The 17,293-nt window shown below is 57.4% G+C and overlaps 2 protein-coding genes across 2 annotated transcripts; one reads left to right on the top strand and one right to left on the bottom strand.

Moving 5' to 3' along the window:
* Positions 1 to 885: 885 nt before the first annotated feature.
* LINJ_14_1130 (putative dynein heavy chain) lies at positions 886 to 13,692 on the bottom strand (the record flags this gene model as incomplete). Its single annotated transcript, XM_001464252.1, has 1 exon — positions 886 to 13,692. The coding sequence occupies one exon, from the start codon at positions 13,690 to 13,692 to the stop codon at positions 886 to 888; it is 12,807 nt and encodes a 4,268-aa protein (XP_001464289.1).
* A 2,208-nt stretch (positions 13,693 to 15,900) lies between these two features.
* On the top strand, positions 15,901 to 16,713 carry LINJ_14_1120 (conserved hypothetical protein; the record flags this gene model as incomplete). The annotated part of the gene is made up of 1 exon (XM_001464251.1): positions 15,901 to 16,713. One exon carries the CDS (start codon positions 15,901 to 15,903, stop codon positions 16,711 to 16,713), a length of 813 nt encoding a protein of 270 aa, XP_001464288.1.
* Positions 16,714 to 17,293: the final 580 nt, after the last annotated feature.

Raw genomic sequence — 17,293 nt, 5'->3', positions numbered from 1 at the left:
GGGGCGGCGGTGGTGGTGGTGGTTCAGAGAGACTTGACGGACAAAGAAAATGGTGAGGTGTAAAAGTGGCGTGCCGGATCCGCTTGTCGAAAAGGAGAGGGGAATCACACAAGAGAAAAAGAAAGAGGGAAGGAAGGAAGCAGAGCGGCGGGAGGGGGAGAGAGGGCGCGTCCACGTGGGGTGTGAAAGGGGAAGAGTAGGGGGGTGCTGGTGGCTCTGTTTCTCACACACAACGCGGTGTCGGCCCCAACAAAATACATATTCAAGGAGCCATTGGCGCATATTAAGATACATAACAAGGGGCTGACAGGCAAAGACGCACTGGCACCATCAACGAGGGGCACCAGGTCCCACACCCGCAAGGGGAGCAGAAACGGTGTGTCCCACGGCCAACAACTACAAGGCACCAACGAAACAAAAAAAAGAAAACGCCGGAGGGGGCAGGGGTGGAAGTTGTAAAAAGAGAAGCACTACGGGAACCGCAACAGGGCACCACCGGCCCACGGAGTCGATGTTGACACACCCAACACGCAACCGCCAGCGACAACGCAGGACACCAAAACGAGCAGCTACACGAACGATCTAGAATGCGGCAGATGATATAAAAAGACAACGGCAAAGAGTGCAGGCGCATGTGAGAGGCACGTACGCAAACACACACACAGAGGCAGAGACGTCCCGCCGCGCCCCCTCTCCCTCCAATGTCGCCGTTCGCTACAGATGCCCGGCCACTCCAACGGTACACAAGACGTACGCCAAGCGCCACTGAGGCCCCGCCGCAGCTGCCGGCGAATGGAGCACACCAGCAAATAGCGTAAGAGAGTTTCGCGTAACCCGATTTCTGTTCTCTTATGTGGTTGGAATGCAAGCCGCCCCTTTTGCCGCTTAATCATCCAATGCGCAGAGAGCGGCCACGCCGCGCAATGTCCAGTGGTCGCCTGGAATGCCGTCGAGCGACGGCAACGTCAAGCTGGTCACGTAGTTGGTGGAGACGCCGGTCGTCGACAAGGTGCCGGCGCGTGTGCGCACCTTGTAGAGAGGGCACACGTATGCAGCAGCGGCTTCCGCTGCGGACGCGCTGGGGCCCTTGGCGGCCGACTCCAACCCCATGACAGGTTCGAAGTGGATAATGGGCAGCTCCACAGTGAGGGCACCGGGCGCGGCCTCCACGAGCCCGCCACGTGCTGCATCCCAGCCACAGCCCTCGAGGTAGAGGCCACTCACGTAGGCGCCGGCCTTGGTCGGCGCCTTGCTGCCGGTACCCGCTTCGTAGGAAGCCGTCAGAGCCGACACCTCGGCAGCCTCACTCGGCGCCAGAGCGCGGAAGCGCAGCTGCAGGGAGTCTATGGGCACCTGCAGCGCGCGGCTCCGCGCTTGCAACAACGCAGTGACAAAGCCTTGAGGAAAAAAGACGCCGGAGAGCCAGAAGCTCGGTGGTGGCCCAGCCTCTCCCCAGCGCCGCATGAAGTGTACGCGACGCAGGAGATCCTCCATGAAGGAGCCGAGCGGCTTGAGGGTAAGGTAGCCAACCTGTGCCCACACCTCCGGTACCTGGTTGAAGGCCAGCCGCTGCATCATCAGCTCCAGCCGAGACGTCACGACCACCTCACCCTTGAGGGCGCGAATCAGCTCTGCCAGCGAACTCTGCATTGTGGACAGAAGGCAGTTGTACAGGTCTGTCTCGTGGGAAAGCAAGGTCTGCAACGGCGCAGGGTCCACGACCGCGGTCAGCGCGGTCGTGGTGGTGGTGCTGTGGTTGGGCGAGGTCATGCTGCCCAGCACTGCCTCTTTGCGAGGCAGCAGAGGGGGCAGCTGCGCCAGCAACTTGCGGGCCACGGCAGCGACAGGGTTCTCCATCACCTCGTCGCCGCTTGCCTTGGCGTCGTCCTCGCCGTGGTCTCCGCTGGCGCTCCGACGCCGCGCGCTAGTCGCGCCGGTTACGGCCCCGCTGGCGTTCATTAAAACAAGCGCGTCCACAAGTCCCAATGAGAGCTGCTGCTCCACCGACAGAGTAGCGTTGTCATGCAAGCCGAAGCGCGCAGGACTCTCCCCGTTCTCATCCTCCCCATCGCCGTCTTTTCGACTTTCCCGGCCAGCGGTGAAGGTCGCCTCGGCGAGTTGCAGCAGTGCTGCATAACTAACGCCATCCTTGGGGAACGGAGGTGGCGTGATGGTGTCTTGCGGTAATTTTTTCTGCGATGTCGTGCCTGGAGCGTCTGCGTCGAAGAAGCGGCGCGTCAGTACCTGCAGACACAGCGTATCCCACTCGTCCGTCACGCGTCCGCCGAAGTCGAGCGTGCCCAGCATGTAGCACAACTCCTCGGTCGGCAGACCTGCACCGCCGTCTTTGCAGCGATCAAGAGCCGTCTGCAGCGTCGCCAGCCCTGCCTCGAAGTCAGCCATGCCCCAGTCGTAGGAGTTATTCCACCCGAGCGGGCGATAGCGTCGTCGCTCCATCACAGTGCCGTGGTAGAACGCGAGTGTCCAGACAAGTCGCTGCAACTCGATGGAGGGATGCCCGCTTCGCAAGACGGCTGGCGACGACGCAGAGACGGAGGCGTCGTTGGAGTCGGCGTTCCCGACGTCCGCGGCAGAAGCGGTGGCGGCCCAAACATCCGCCACCACTGTACTCCGCAAAGTGCTCAGCACCTTTCCCCGTAGCCCCATCGGCGGCTCCTGCGTGAGCTTCAGGCCTGCCTGAAGCACCAGTGGAGGGAAGCTCGGTGAGGGGTTGCTCGTCAACCAGAGTCGGAAGTCGGCGTGTATCTCGCTCGGGTTCATGCTCTCGACGAGCACCTGCAGCTGCGGCATCCATGATGCGTACACATGGCAGTTCTGCAGGTACACCCAGGCGCCCTCGCGCTGCCCCTCCCGGATCATCTGTGTGGCACGCACATCTTGATCTTGCCCGAGAGAGAGCATGTGTTTGCGCCCGGCAAAGCCGTGCTCCTCTGCGAAGCTGAGGAATAGCGATGTCGGGTCTGCGCCGGGTGAAAGAATAAAGATGATCGGCGTCATCTTGGTGCTTTCCAGGAAGGCCTCCTCGAGGTCCAAGGGAGGAGCGATGGTGTAGCGCTGCCCCAGCGTGTCCGCAACGAGCTGTGCCGCCATGTAGTGGAACTTGTTCGGCCGAAGGATCTTCACAGCCATCACGCGGTGCCACAACGACAGGTGAGCCAACGACGCCGGCAGCCGAGTCAGCACCTCCGCACCGTAGGTCTCGGTAAACCACGTCGTCCACGGCAGCGGTCCGTCACCAGAAAGATCCGCGTCGCCGAAGTCGGAAGCGTCCGCCAAGGATGCGATGAAGCTCTCACAAACCTCAGCAAAAGCCTCAAGGCCGCAAATGGCGCCAAAGTCGATCCACGTTCCACTTGACATGTACCCAGGGCGCTGCACCGTCGCACCGTCACTGCCCTCTCCGCCGGCGGCGGCAAAGGCCGGCAGCAGCGCCCGTCCCGCCCCGCCGCAGAGAAACAATTCCCACTCCTCCTTCGTAATCTGGCCCGTGCTGCGTAGCAACGTCGTTGCTAGCACGAAGCTGAAGAGCAGCTTGTGGGGACCGAAGAGGCCGCGGCACAGAACGCGGTAGCTCATCCACGTCACCTCTTCCACGAGCATCACGACGCGCGCCTCCACCTCGGCCTCAGACATCGCCGCAGCAGCCTCTTCTTCCTCCTCAGCGTCCGCGCCAGGCAGGCCATGGTTGCTGTCCGTCGGCGCAAGGCTCAAGTGGCAGTTCTGCGCCCCTCTCCCATTCAAGCTGCCGTTGCCGAGCATCATGGACGAGGCGGAGATCGAGGACGAGCGATGCGGCTGCTGCAATTGCGGTCGCTGGCGCCGCGTGCTGGCCAAGACGGAGACGACCAGGTTCTTGAAGAAGGGCAGCGAGTAGTCGTACATGGGGTCCACCTTGGACATCTGCGTAATCGCGCCGTACAGCAGAGAGCCGCGCACCGCCAGCGGGCGGTACACGTCACGGGTGGCATTGATCGTCTTGTTCGTTTCTTCCACCGCGGCCAGCTCGACGGCGATCTTCTCGGACGTCACCTTCGAGGTCTGCAGCGCCTGGATGAGCTCGGCATTGTCCAGGACGTCACCGGTGGCGTCGCTCAGCTGCTGCAGGACCTGCGCCTCGAGAGCTGCAATCTCCTCGCGATTCGCCGCGATCGAAATAACGCAGCGATCACCGCGCTGCTGCAGCGACGCCCGCTCTGAGCCGACAATGTCGGCGAGCAGCTGCTCCTCCAACCCCTCCCGTGTCACCGTGAAGTCGATCACCGTCAGCTTCACCTGCAGCTCCGGCGTCAGCACGGGGTTCGCGAGCTTCGTCGTAATGTACAGATGGAATCGGTCGTCGTAGGTGACCTCGCGGTCGCCAAGTGTGATGACATCGCGACCAGCCACACGGTGCACTTGCTTCAGCAGAATCGGATCCAGTGCTGCGTCGAGTGTCTCGCCAACATCCTCCAGAAGCACCGCCTGTCCCTTTTGAACGGCGTTCTCTATCTGTCGCATGAAGTTCGGACTGTTCAGCTTCAGCTGCAGCAGGCCTGCAGCGCCGCTTGAGCGACTGCGCTCCAGCTTTCGCACAAATGCATTCGCCTGCCCCTGCGGATCGATCATGTAGCAGCACTGCGTCGTCCTGTAAAGGATCGTAGCGTTCTGAATGGAGTACGTGTCACGCGGCAGGGACTGTAGTGCCCACTGCTGCACCGTCGCCTCCGTCTCAATGCCCTCGAGGGAATAGGTGGCGTCGAAGGGGATGTGCAGCGCCGCGCACTCCGAGCGCCACTGCTCCACCAGAACCTCTCGGTAGTCCAGCGGAAAGGGGCCGAGGTAGCCCACGCAGCCGGCGGCCAGAGCCGCAGTCCCCTCCACGCAGCCCAGCTGCGTCTCCAGTTTCGCCAGCGCCTCCTTCCAGCGCACACGCTCGGAGGCGAGTCCGGAGATGAGCTGATCGGCGCGCACGAGTCGCGCCATGGCGGTTTCTATCTGTCGCTGGAAGTGATCAGCCTTCTCCTGCGCCGCAGAAGCCGCAGCCTGTAGGTCGCTAATGTGGTTGAGCACCTTCTGCAAAGCCACCTGCTTCGCCTGTAGCTCCTTGCGTGCCACCTCCACCTTCTTCTCTGCCCCCGCCAGCCGCGCACGCTTCGGCGCAATCTCCTTGGCGACGAAGTAGTACTTGTACATGGCATGCACCCACATGCACATGGATCGGCACGGCAGCGACGTCTTCTCGATGATGTCCGGCACGAAGTCAGGATCCTGCACGAATACGGCGAGTTTGCGAATGCACGCGGCGGTGATAGAGTCGCGTGGGTACCCTGTCAATCGAGAGATGAAGTCGAGCTTTCCGAGGCATGTCTTGGCGCTCGCCCAGCCATCCTTCTCGCCCAGCAGCACAAGCACGGCATTCATCGTCTTTTCCACGTTGCTCGGCGGCGTCGTGAAGGTTTTGATTTCTTGAATGTCCTTGGCGCTCAGCGTCTCGAGTGCCTGCTTGGCCGCCTCGAGGGCCGGTAACGCCTGCTGCAGCCCCTCCTCGCATTCGCGGCGGATCGACTCCGCCTCATTCATGAGTTGCAGCGCCGTCGCCTCCTCCTTGGACTGCGCCTCCTTCATCTGATTCGCCTCGAGCTGCTCCACAGCCAGTGTCTGCTTCTGCTCCTCCACCTGCTTCGCCGCAGCTGCCAGTCCAGGCTGCATCTCGCGAATCTGTTGCTGCAGCTGCGCAATCGTCGACTTCGCCGTGTCGAGCTTATTCAGTCCGTTGCGGTATCGGTTGGCGCTGGCCTGCAGATCGCGCCGCAGCCGCCGGCCCATCGTGTTGTAGAGCGTGAGCACCGCCAAGTAGCTGGTCGGGGTCACGTGGGTGCGCCGCCGATGCTGCGCGTATAATCGCTCTGCCGCGTCCTTGACGGTGGACTGCAGGAAGACCATGAGAGCGCTCAGCTGGTCCGTGCCGGGCCCCGCGGCGCCATCTCGAGCAGCACTCGAGAGCGTCGACTTCGCCACGGCGCGGAGGGCCTCCTGCGGCCACTCCGAGAACCAGTCGATCGTAGTGCAGTTCACCAGCGCAGGAAACATGCGCAACCGATCGCGGAAGACGCCACTCATCGGGGACATGCACAGGCACAGGTGGAACCGCTCGCGACTCTGTGAAACGAAGTACTCGTACACACTAGCGCGCGTGTCGGGGCGACCGGAGGCGAGCGACGCCTCGCGGCAGCACCGCACAATCGTCTCCATGTCCTCCAGCCCCATCATCCCCGGCACCTCGCCGGTGTTAAGAAGGTTGTTGATGTCTTCCAGCATCTCGCTATGCACCAGCTGCGAGTCCGAGATGACAAAAACCACCTCCTTGCCCCGTGCGCCGCTATCTAGCAGCACCTTCCGCACCTCGTCTCGGAACTCCTCGATGCCGTAGTTGCGTGCTATGTGGACCGTTTGCACGTCCATGTTCATCATAAAGGCGGCGAGGCGGCAGAGCGATGAGCGGCCGCTTCCGCCGACGCCGACGAGCAGCGCATGGCCGCGCGGCTGGCTCACAATGCGGCAGATGCGCGACAAGTGCTGCACCGCTTGGTCGAAGAAGACCAAATTCATGGGTGTGGTGCTCTGCGTGTTGTACTCGGCCAAGTGCTGCTGCGCCACCACCTGCAGCGACGTGTCTTGGCCAATGCGCTGGTAATCGCGGTTGACCCAGGCACCATAGAAGATGGTCCCGAGCTGTACAGGATCTGGGGCGGGCAGTGGAGACGGCACGGGCTGCGTCCCGTCTGTGTCGGCCGCGTCTGCGTTAGCGGCCGTGACATCACCGCAGAAGTGCTTTTCGATCACCTCGGCACAGCAGCGCCACCACCAGCCGCGATCGGTGTCGTCGATCAGGCGATCGTGGAAGACACGAGACGCCTCGTGGCTCCAGAGGTCGATGAGGGCCTGAGGAGATGCGCAGTGAGCGGGCTTGACCTGTAGAATGCCCTGAAACACCTTGCTGACGTCTCGCAAGTTGAAAGTGCAGTGTGTCTTGTCTGGGGTGGGCAAACACTCCACGGCGATGCGGCGATACGCTTCCAGGGTGCTGTCGACTACGGCGTCCGCCAGAGCGGCCACCTCGGTCGCAAAGCCGCGCGCGTAGAAGAAGCCCTTCAAGATGGCGGAGAAGATGGACCTCATCGACGTTTCCGTTAGCTGTGGGGCGCAGAAGCAGAGCAGCTTCGATGTGAAGCGAGGTGTCATCTCGTTCTTGCCGCCGCCTGGCTCGCCACAGCAGGCTATCAGCATCGTCTGTACCACCTCCTTGAAGAAGAGCCGCTTGCGATCGTAGAAGCCGCCCTGCGTAATCATCTGCCGCAGCAACTCCACAGGCGGCGCCGCCCCGTACTCCTCCAGCTGCGGCACATTGCAGTCGTCGATGACGGCGATCATCATGGTCTTGCCGGACGGAGCGCCAAACTCGCGGTCGCCCTTGCGCCGCGTCAGCTTCATCTCAATTGTGTTCTGCAGCGCCTGCGCGGATGTCTGGGCGGACAGCGTGAAGCGGAAGGCCGCCGTCGAGCTCGCGGCGTCCTCGGTGTGCAAGGTCTGCAGCAGGTAGCTGTTCACTGTGGACGACTTGCCGGTGCCCGTCAAGCCGTTGAGCAGCATGTGATGATGAGTGGTTGTGGCGCTGCGCAAGAGATACTGCAGCGTGGCCGTTTGCTCCGTCGGCACGAGGAGGTCGAAGTAGGAGACGCTAGCGTTGTAGTGGAACTCCGGTACCATCTCTGACCAACGCCGCCAGTCACCAATCTCGTAGTCAACGCCGTAGTCGAACACACCACATCCCTCGGCCTCGGCGTCCGCGGGGAAGTTGAGCGCCCCTTTGCGGACCAGCGGCAGCATCGCTGCCGCGAAGCGTGCGCGCGTGGTTTCCGTCAGGTTTCCGCCAAGGCCCCAGGCACAGCTTTGCAAAAACAGCGCATCGAAGACGGCGTCTCCGCGCACGAGGACGGCAGTGCGTGTGACACGCGAGCTGCGGCGGCGAGAAAAGCGCCGTAATGTGGAGTCGGTTGACTGTCGCGACGCACCGGAATCGAGCACGAACGCTGCCGCGTCATCGTGCAGCTGTTTTTGCTGCTCTTGCCGATCCTCTTCCATCACGCCCTGTAGGTGCTGCACAGCTGCCTTCATCAAGTAGAAGAGGTTCAGCGTCAGCTGTGCGTTGCAAGTGCCGATGTACTCCTTGCACTCCTCTCGAACGACCTGCAGCAGGGGTGGTACGAGAGACCCGCAAAGCTGCAGGAAACGGTCGTGGCGCCATTGGGCCCTCAGCTCCTGAGCGGCTGCCTGGGAAAGACTTTGCAGCAGCGGCGACCATCCACCGTCAACGCACTCCTCGTCCACGTAGACCATGCCGCAGCGCGACACTGTAGCAGGTGACGCGACACGCAAATCCTGCACCTCGAAAAGGAGCGAGATGGTGTCAGGGATGCGAATACGCTCCCCATTCACGAGGCAGAGCATCTTGCTGTCGTCGAGCACGGTGTTCAGGTTCTCAACCCACACGGCGTCCACCGGTCCATCGAAGATGACCCAGTGCCGCGTCGCCGCGCGCCCGTGCTGCGCTGCGCTCTGCTTGACCAGCTCGCGCACCATGGCAGAGAAGACCCCGTCCTGCCACTCACGGGTGAGGGGATTCACGTCGCCGTACAGCTCCGTCATCGAAATGGCCTTTGGGTTGCAGACCGTGGCGTGGGTGGCGGTGAAGTACGACTGACACCGCGCATCGAGTGCACGCATGGAAGCGGCAAGGGTGTGCCTCCGCGTCGCGGCCAGCCCGCCTTTGGCACCTGGGTTGCCGTTGCCGCTATCACCACCCTCGGCTCCCGGGGCAGGGGTCATGTCCAGCACCCGCCCAAGGCGCGTCAACACCGACGCAAGAGTGTCGCGCACCGTGGTCTTGCCCGTCATGGTGTGACCCACCAGCATCAATCCATGACGAGTCATGAGGGTGTCGAACAGCTGCTGCGTTTTGAAGAGCAGCCCCTTCGTGGGCTGCAGCCGCATCTGAGCCTCAGGGCTGGACGGAGACGTGTGCACAAGCTCCTCTGTCAAGAAGCGTTTCGCCTCGCTGAGGATAACCTCACTGACCGATGCCGGGGCCACCTCCACGATGGTAGGAAAGAAGTCGTGCAGCAGCGCCATGAAGAGGTGACGATCGTCCACGAGGAATTTGGGCAGGTTCGCCTCGCGAATGGCACGCACGAGCAGCAGCTCTTCGTCAGAATCCGGGTCAGCGCGCTTCAGTCGCCCGGCGAGGACGAGAATGCTCTTGACAGCGCGCATGCCAAAGTCGTAGTGATCCTGCTTCGACAGCTGCTGCGACGCCAGCGAGTAGAGACGAATCATTTTGGCCGCGAGTGACTGAGCCTTGCCGTAGCCTTCGGCGTAGAACATAATTTCGGCAATGAGGGCGTAGTTCGGGATCATCATGCATACGGGTCGAAAGAGAGCCTTGAGGTTGTCGGGCAGCTCCGTGCGCCCGGCGTAGCCGGGGTTCATGGTGATGAAGACGCCAAAGTTGGTGTGCAGCTTGATGTGATGGCCCTCGAACTTCATAAAGGTCTGCCTCTGCGTGATGGCAGTGGTGATGTCGAGCATCTGCTGAGCCACCACGGAGAGCACTTCGAGTTCGATACGGTTGAATTCGTCAAAGCACGCCCACGCGCCGGCCTGCGCCAGCCCTGCGAACATTTGGCTCATCATGCGGTAGTCAAGACCGTCGGAGCAGTTGAACACAACAACGGTTCGAGCAAGAGCCTTGCCCAAATCCTTGACAGACTCCGTCTTGCCGGTCCCGGCCGGGCCCTGCGGCGCAGCTCCCTTCTGCATGTGTAACGCCGCCGTGCATGTCAAGAAGGCGCGCTCTGTGAGTGGAGTGATGACGAGGCGCGGTTGGTTGCCAAGGTACTCATAGCCGTAGGGGAGCTCCGCCGCGCCGTGCCGAACAAAGCAGTCGGCCATCTCTGCAGCACCGCCGGGCCCATGCACGCTAGTCGGTATGCCGTAGTAGAAACGCAGCTGCTTCTGCCACCCGAAATCGAGCACTGAGCTGCATGGATGCGGCGCCGCGCTAGGGGAGTCAGCTGCCAGGTCCGCGCAAACGTCTCGGCAGTGCACATCAACCACTATAAGGTTGGATACTACGGTGCGCTGCAACGCCGTGAGAGAAAGCTTCACGAGCTCCACCGTCTGGAGAAGCTGCTCGCCAAAGCGGTCCTGATACGACGGCCACGCAGAAGAATCCCCGCTGCCGGTCGCCGTGATGACTTCCTCCACCTCACTGGTCCACATGATTTGGTCAACTGTCGCCACACACTGCGCCGGGTGCTCAAAAAACCACTTTGTTCGGTGTTCCGTCGTGTACCCACGCAGGCACGCGGCCAGGCAATCAAACAGCGTCGCCCGCATCGCGCGCTCGACATCGTTCAGCCAGCTCTCCACGTTGCCTATCACTTTGACGGGATGCGTGAACGGCACCTCCTCGCCCTCAGAGCTCCGCATGGCCACAATCGTCTTTTCATCCGCGAAAACCAGAGCCTTGATGTTGTCAAAACACTTTTGCAAGTGCGGCTGCACTGCCAGCGGGTTGCGAGAGTCGGACAAAATTGACAGCAACTCGTCATTCGAGAGAAAGTAAAACCGCGGGAATGCCACACGCTTCGTCTCAAGGTATTCATCAATCTTCTTCTGAATACACTCCAGCTGGTAGGTGCACTTTTGCAGCTTCTTCAGGGTGTCGCCGTTACCTTCGAGGCACAGCGGCGCCATATGTGGGTCTTCGGAGCAGCGCTTCATCAGTGAGCCGAAAAAGCGGTCGGCGGAGGAGAACAGAAGAGACTCGTCTGGGAGCTGGCGCTTAATGTCGTCACTCGTGAAGATGAACTCCAAATACATCCATGTCTTCTGCACCCCAACCCACTCCATGAGAACGGAGTGAATCAAACTAAGCTTAGCCTCCCACTCCTTCATCTCCGTCAGGACGGGGGCAAGGTACTTGGAGGTAAGACACGTCTGCACCACGATTTGCTGCTCTTCGAGCTCCTCCAGCGTTGCATCAACGGCGTCCACGACGAACGCGTTTGACCGCCCGCCATAGGGAACAACCACGAACAAGTGATTTGCCCAATAGTTCTGCAGCTTCTTGAGCTGCTGCTCCAGCTCGTAAATGCCTACGGCACTGGAAACAACCTCACGCACAGCTGCTGAGTGCTCGTCTGCCATGAGACCGGCCGCCTCCAGGGAACGCAGCGTGCGTTTTGCGGAGGGAATGGGTTGTATGCTCGTATTCTGAAACAGCTGTAACCAATGCGCTTCCTTCAACGCCGGGTTGCACAACTCAACGTACATGGGCACATTGGCCTTTTCAACCGCAAGTGACTTTACTAAATAATCGGCGGTGCCGCCCGGGGTACTTTTTTGCGCCTTGAATGCGCGCTGAAACAACGAAACTATCGTGTCCTTAAGCTCTTGTCCGTCAATTTCTTCCACAGTCTTTGTATCGAGGCGGCGTCGCAAATCGGTGACTTCCTTATGCACGTTCCACAGCTCCACATATTTTCGGTGTTCATCCTCGGCCACGGCGATCTCCGACCAGTTGAACGTCGGCATTTCTAAAACTCGTGCATACATGTCCAGCTGCTTTGCCTCGCTATTCGCCTGCACGAGTTCATCGCGAACATCCTCCAGCTTTTGCGTAACCGGCGCACCAATTTCGTTTGCGTTTTCATTGCTGCACTCACTCGCCAGTCGCTTTGTCGTGCTTGTGGCACACGCGATGATGCGGGTGTGCTCGGCAAGCAGCATTTCCTTGATCCTGCTAGAATTCGAAAGGTAGTATTTTCGAGCCTCTGTTACTGCGCACTGAAACGGAACACGCAAGACGGACGAGTAATCCACCTCATCACTAATAACGCCTGCGTTGGATTTTTCGCGCAATTCACATAGCAATCGATGTAGATTTTGTATATCCACCACATTGTTGGAGAATTCGTCGAAAATGGACCCCGAATCTTGCAGTCCTAAATACCAATTGATGAATTGGCCGAGGGCTATGTCTGGAAGGCTGAGCTTTCCCACCCAAGAATCGCATTCTGCCTTCAAGTAACGGAAATTCAGCTTGATAAGCTGCCCCAGGGCTGCTTCGATGTCGACCAAGACGCCTTTAAGCTGGGCAACCAGCTTCTGCAGTGTCTTGTCACATTCAACGACAATTGTTCCGTAGGTTCGATTCGACAGCTTCATAATTTCGCTTTGTGCTTTGTAAGCCCTTGTTGCGTAGCCACGGATTTCGGACTCTGTTATGGACACCAAAAGTGAATCTTCATGGGACAGAGTGCTGTCCCAGTTCATCGAAACGTCCTGCCACTCGGCTAAAAATTGCGACACGGCCACAAGCGGCTCGTAGGACGACAGCTTGCTTTTTGCCTCATCGTAGTCCGCCTCAATAAGCTGGAGGACTTCTTTTTTGTAGATGGAGATGAGGGCATCGCCGAGCAGCGCGCTGCGTACAGTTGCTGTCTTCATCATAGTCGTAAAGGGCTTCAGAGCCTCAGACCCGACGCACGTCGGTAAACCGGACAGCAAATCGATGCACTTGTTCATGGCTGCTTCAGCCGTTTTGGTCACCTGCTCTTTTGGAGGAAACAGAGAAAGCTCCTTGCGGCCCTCGACTATGCATTCCACCCGAAACCGCCAACGCAAGATTGCCGCTCGTCTTCGAACTGCGCCTTCCAGGTCAAAAAAGGTAGAGCATGCCTGCTGAAACGTGCTTTCGAGCTGAAAATGATGCACCAGTCGAATATAAGAAGGAAGCTTTTCGTAATCTACGACCAGGCGCTTTTGCTCCCTTTGCCGCTTGAGGAGCTCCTTTGCAGTTACGTCTTTGTTGACGCATCCCGTAGCACTCGGGTATTTTTCGATCACTCGCATTGTCGAGACAAGTTGTGTGACGCTTTCCACCCGCTCCGAAACTACACTCAAAATGTCTAGCAGGAGAGATGCAAATTTCCGCTGGAGCGATTTCCCGTAATCATCCTGCATTTCGGCAAACTCGTCGGTTGAGAGCCCGGCAGTATTGCCTTTATCGCCGCTAATTTGCAAGGAAAGAACTTTTTGGAAGCCTTCCGTGACAGGAGTCCACTGAAAATCAAAGGCTTTTCGCCTCAGTGCAATCAGATCCTTTTGGAACGTCGGTGTTGCCAATAGAAGTCGTTTTGAGAGAACTGCACGAATTCTCTCAAGTTTTGTGCGTCGCGCACTCTCTAGGAGGCGTAGGAGAGCTTTGTGAAGAATGTAATTTCTGAAAAAAGCAAATTTACAGATTCTGTTGAAGCACTTTGCTTCTAGCAGCCACTGTTCCAAGGTCGCGACTACGTTGTACTCCCCGTCGCGCCGATTGACGTGAATCACGTGATCCTTTGTCACAACGTAGTAGTTCATCGGACGGTTATCACGACATATTGTGCGAATGTGGTACGGCTCGAAGTGAAGGCAGGCGTCAACTCGTGCAAAAAACATATGGGTGATGGGTGGAAGCGCGATGCCTTGCGCTTTTACATCAGCAACAATGGAGAAAAACTTCTGCGCATCCTCGACTGTGTTCAAGGGCAGCTCCTTTAGTTCTTGAATGATCTTTGTGGACATCATTTTTCACTGCTGCTTGTATGCGATTGTGTACGACAAAAATCCTCGTCCACCTTTGCGCATATCACCCATCAGCAGTAAAATCAAAAAAAAAAAGGAACACAAGGCCAGGACAAATAAAGTCATAGAGAGCTAAGAGTTTTGCAGCACATAGGGAAAAGACGCTTTCGGGAGTGAAAAAGAGGTACCTCTCTGGTAACACGCGATTTCTATAGCTGTTTCCTACCAGCCTTGCCGTTAAGAGGGGGTCGCGGGTGCGCTAAAACCAAAAGTACTCCGGTAAGGCAAAAGGCTACACATAAACAGCCTCAGTCTGAACTCATCACTCACAGCACTAAATTTTTCCCTTAACCTGTTTGAAAACAAAAACTTCTATTCTCTCTCTTGGATACACAATCACCTTTGGGAGGGTCGCGAGACGCGACATTGGCATACACATCGAGACTGTGGCGAGCAAATGTCTTGAGGCTTAGAGGCGCACCCTCATATAAAGGTGCTTCTGTCAGAATCAAGTTCTGAAAGTCATAAACGTATTTTTTGTCGTTTTCTTTATTTCCGCGCCTGCTGTCACGCTAGTTTACCCGCAAGCAGGTCGATCTTTATCAGGCACAGTAGGTCAAAAAAAAAAACGTACTTCGGCATGGCTCTCTAGAATGATTTTCGCAACACATGTTCGTAAAGGCTGCTGAACAGCGAAATACAGAAAAAGCAACTCGATGTCATTTTCAGTCAGTGCCGCTCTTGATCGCTGTCGAGCTGGCTTGATCCATGAGCAATGAGTTAAAATGGCGATCGTGCAAATGCTAGTCGTAGGCTTCACTGGCGAAGTCCGACACCATGGCGAGAGGGAGCAGCCGTTCCTCTTTCCATCAGCGTCGACCACTGTATTATCATGTCTGAGCTGCGTCTACGTGCAATGCACGACCTTTTCGACGACACCACACAATGCTCAGTGTGTCCAGAGAGCTCGCTCTTTCCCTCTGTGTCAACTCAAACCCGTTGATGTGGCCCTTTCCCAGCAAGTACCTCAACTTGGCTTCTTCTTCAAACCCCCGCCCCCTCCTCGTTTGACCTCCATATAGGGTTATCTTCATGAATTTATTCAAAGCGGCGATCACGGCTGTGAAAAATGGTATTTAGAGGTTTCGTCATTACATTCTCGATTTTTAGCTCACCGAACCGCAGATTATGTGCCTCTAAACCTTGACGAAAAGCCCTGCTGCGGTCTCTCTTCTGCCCTTCCACGCTCTTATTTAACGAAACAGGGCGCCCCAGCGTGACGTTAAGCTCCAGTATTCACCCTGAAGCTGAGCAGCCCCTTCGCCGTGCCAGCCACCGCGCCACTTCCGATGGTGACAGTGTCGAGCACCTACGACGTAAGGGTGTGGGCTCCGTGCGATTTAGCGCCACTGAGGTTGGCGGTGAGGCCGTGGGATGGCGTTGCGTTGGAGCTGCATGCGACCGTAAAGACGCTTGTGCCATCCATATGATGGGCAAAACGTCTGCGCGACTCCAACGTACGCCACGCGGCCATGGCTACCTTCGGGTGCCTGGAGCCTGTGCCGCGCCGAGAGGGGGGAGGGATGCAGCACGTGCGTCCGGCATGATGGGGGAGCGGCTGTGAGGCGACCTGCGAGGCGGGCGGGTAGCGCCTGAGGCAGGGGCCGTGCTCCGATGGCCGGGTCGGCATTTTGCTGTAAGGCGTCTCCACCGCTGCGCCGCACCACGCGATAGGCAGGAGCAGAGTGGATTTTGACCTCGTGTTTTGCTGCAGGGAATCGACACATTGAAAAGCACCGAAAAAAAAAAACCTTGCTCTTCTTTCACTACTTGATAGAAGTGCTCGCGGGGTTCAGCTCGAGTGATAAACTGAGGAAGCTGGTTGTGGGGCCGGAAAGACTGACACAAAGGACAAGGTGCCCTAGGTTTCCAACGTAGGACATTTCTGGTTGAAAGCAGTTAACTGCAAAGTTGTGCTCACGGTTGCGCTCCAGCGCGACAACTGGTACCGTTGATGGTGCCAGAAGCTTCAAAAGGACAAGATGAAAGTATGGTGTGCATATCCAGGACAAAGCGTTCCCGTCTGCTTCTGTTTTTGTGTTGTTGCTTTCGGCACCTCTACCTCCCTTCCCCTTTCAGTTGAGCGTGTTGCTAATGTCATTTCTTTTTTCGAAAAAAAAACACCTACAATTGTAGTTCTGCCAAACCGTAATGTGCGCAGCTCTCAGTCCGGCCCATTCTCAGCTTAGGGTTAAGATCTTGTCTGAAGCGGCGAAGCATGTCCCCAAAACCGGATTCACGAACGCTGCCCTCGCTGCCTCGCTCAAATCCATCGGGGCGGAAGATATTACCGACCGAACATTGTCTCAGATTTTCAACCGAGGCTTTCCGATTGCCCTCGTCGAACACATTGTGAAGTCTACAAACTTGCATGTGCAACGGGAGTTAGAGTCTGCTTTCAACAAGGACGCCATCATCAAGAGCATCGACTCAAATGTGGATGCCTTTGTTCAAAACAGACTGCTACTCCCCACTGAGAAGAACGTTGCAGAGAAAGCTCTTTTGTCGAAGCTCGAGTTGCTGACACCTTTAGCGGAACACTGGCCAAGCGCAGTGGCTCTTGAATACCTTCCGGCCAACTTACCGTACGCCGTGATCAATCTGGCTGAGTTTGTCGATACAACAGTCTACTATATGGAGCGCGCTGCCACACTTGGAGAGTTGCTTGAGCCGGCACGCCGAATTCTCCGATCAAAGGCGATGGCGTCCCGCATTCAATCTGGAGAATTAGATAGCAACGGCGCGTTGCCTGCTTCGGCGTTTTTGAAGAGCTTTCTTAAGGGTATTTCGCTTTCATCAGGTCCGTATGCTGGCCCTTTGGCATTGAATATGGGGTGGTACTGCAAAAGAGCGCAGGTGGCGCTTGTGTATGGGGCGGTCACTACTTCTTTGTTAGGCGACGTTTCACAGAACGCGGCCGACACTCGGTCCTTGACAAAAGCTGTGGTTGAAACGTTCTTTTAACATGCAAAAATAAAAAAGACCGCAGGGCCCCTGTTGCTTTGCCTTTTTTTTGCGCATGAAACAAAGAGGTTCCTGTGTGTACACACACGATATAAATATACTGATATATATATATATATGTATATATATCAGTATATTTTCGAAAAGAAAAGCGTTACTCGTCTAGCTGGGTAAGCTATGCCATTGCGGTGTGTTCGGTTATTGGAGAGCTTTGTTGTCCTTACCCGATAGTACCACTTTTGCATTTATTTCCAAACCAAAAAGCCTCTTCATGCTCACCTTTCAAAAACTTCTGGATCTATTGTTATTACTTGTGCCGATTGGAGCGGGGAAACCAAATGCCTTGCCCCTCTTTCCCTATTCCCTCAACTTTTGATTAAAACGGCGGCACGATAAACTGTAAGCCTGTGCCCGGTCGTGTGCGTTGTGCTGCTGCCGCAACAAAAATCGCCGCTGTTTCTCTGATTTTTTTTTCAAGAGAGTAAGTGCACCGTATAGCGCAGCGCGTTGTTTACCTCAAGCATCCGCGTGGCGCTTATTGCTGCGGTGATAACAAAACTTCGCATTGTACCTATTCAAA

The sequence above is a fragment of the Leishmania infantum genome, chromosome 14 (assembly GCF_000002875.2).
Source record: "Leishmania infantum JPCM5 genome chromosome 14".
In the NCBI taxonomy this organism is placed as follows: domain Eukaryota; phylum Euglenozoa; class Kinetoplastea; order Trypanosomatida; family Trypanosomatidae; genus Leishmania; species Leishmania infantum.
Note: the sequence above shows the minus strand (reverse complement) of the source record. Positions and strands in the feature narration are given on the sequence as shown.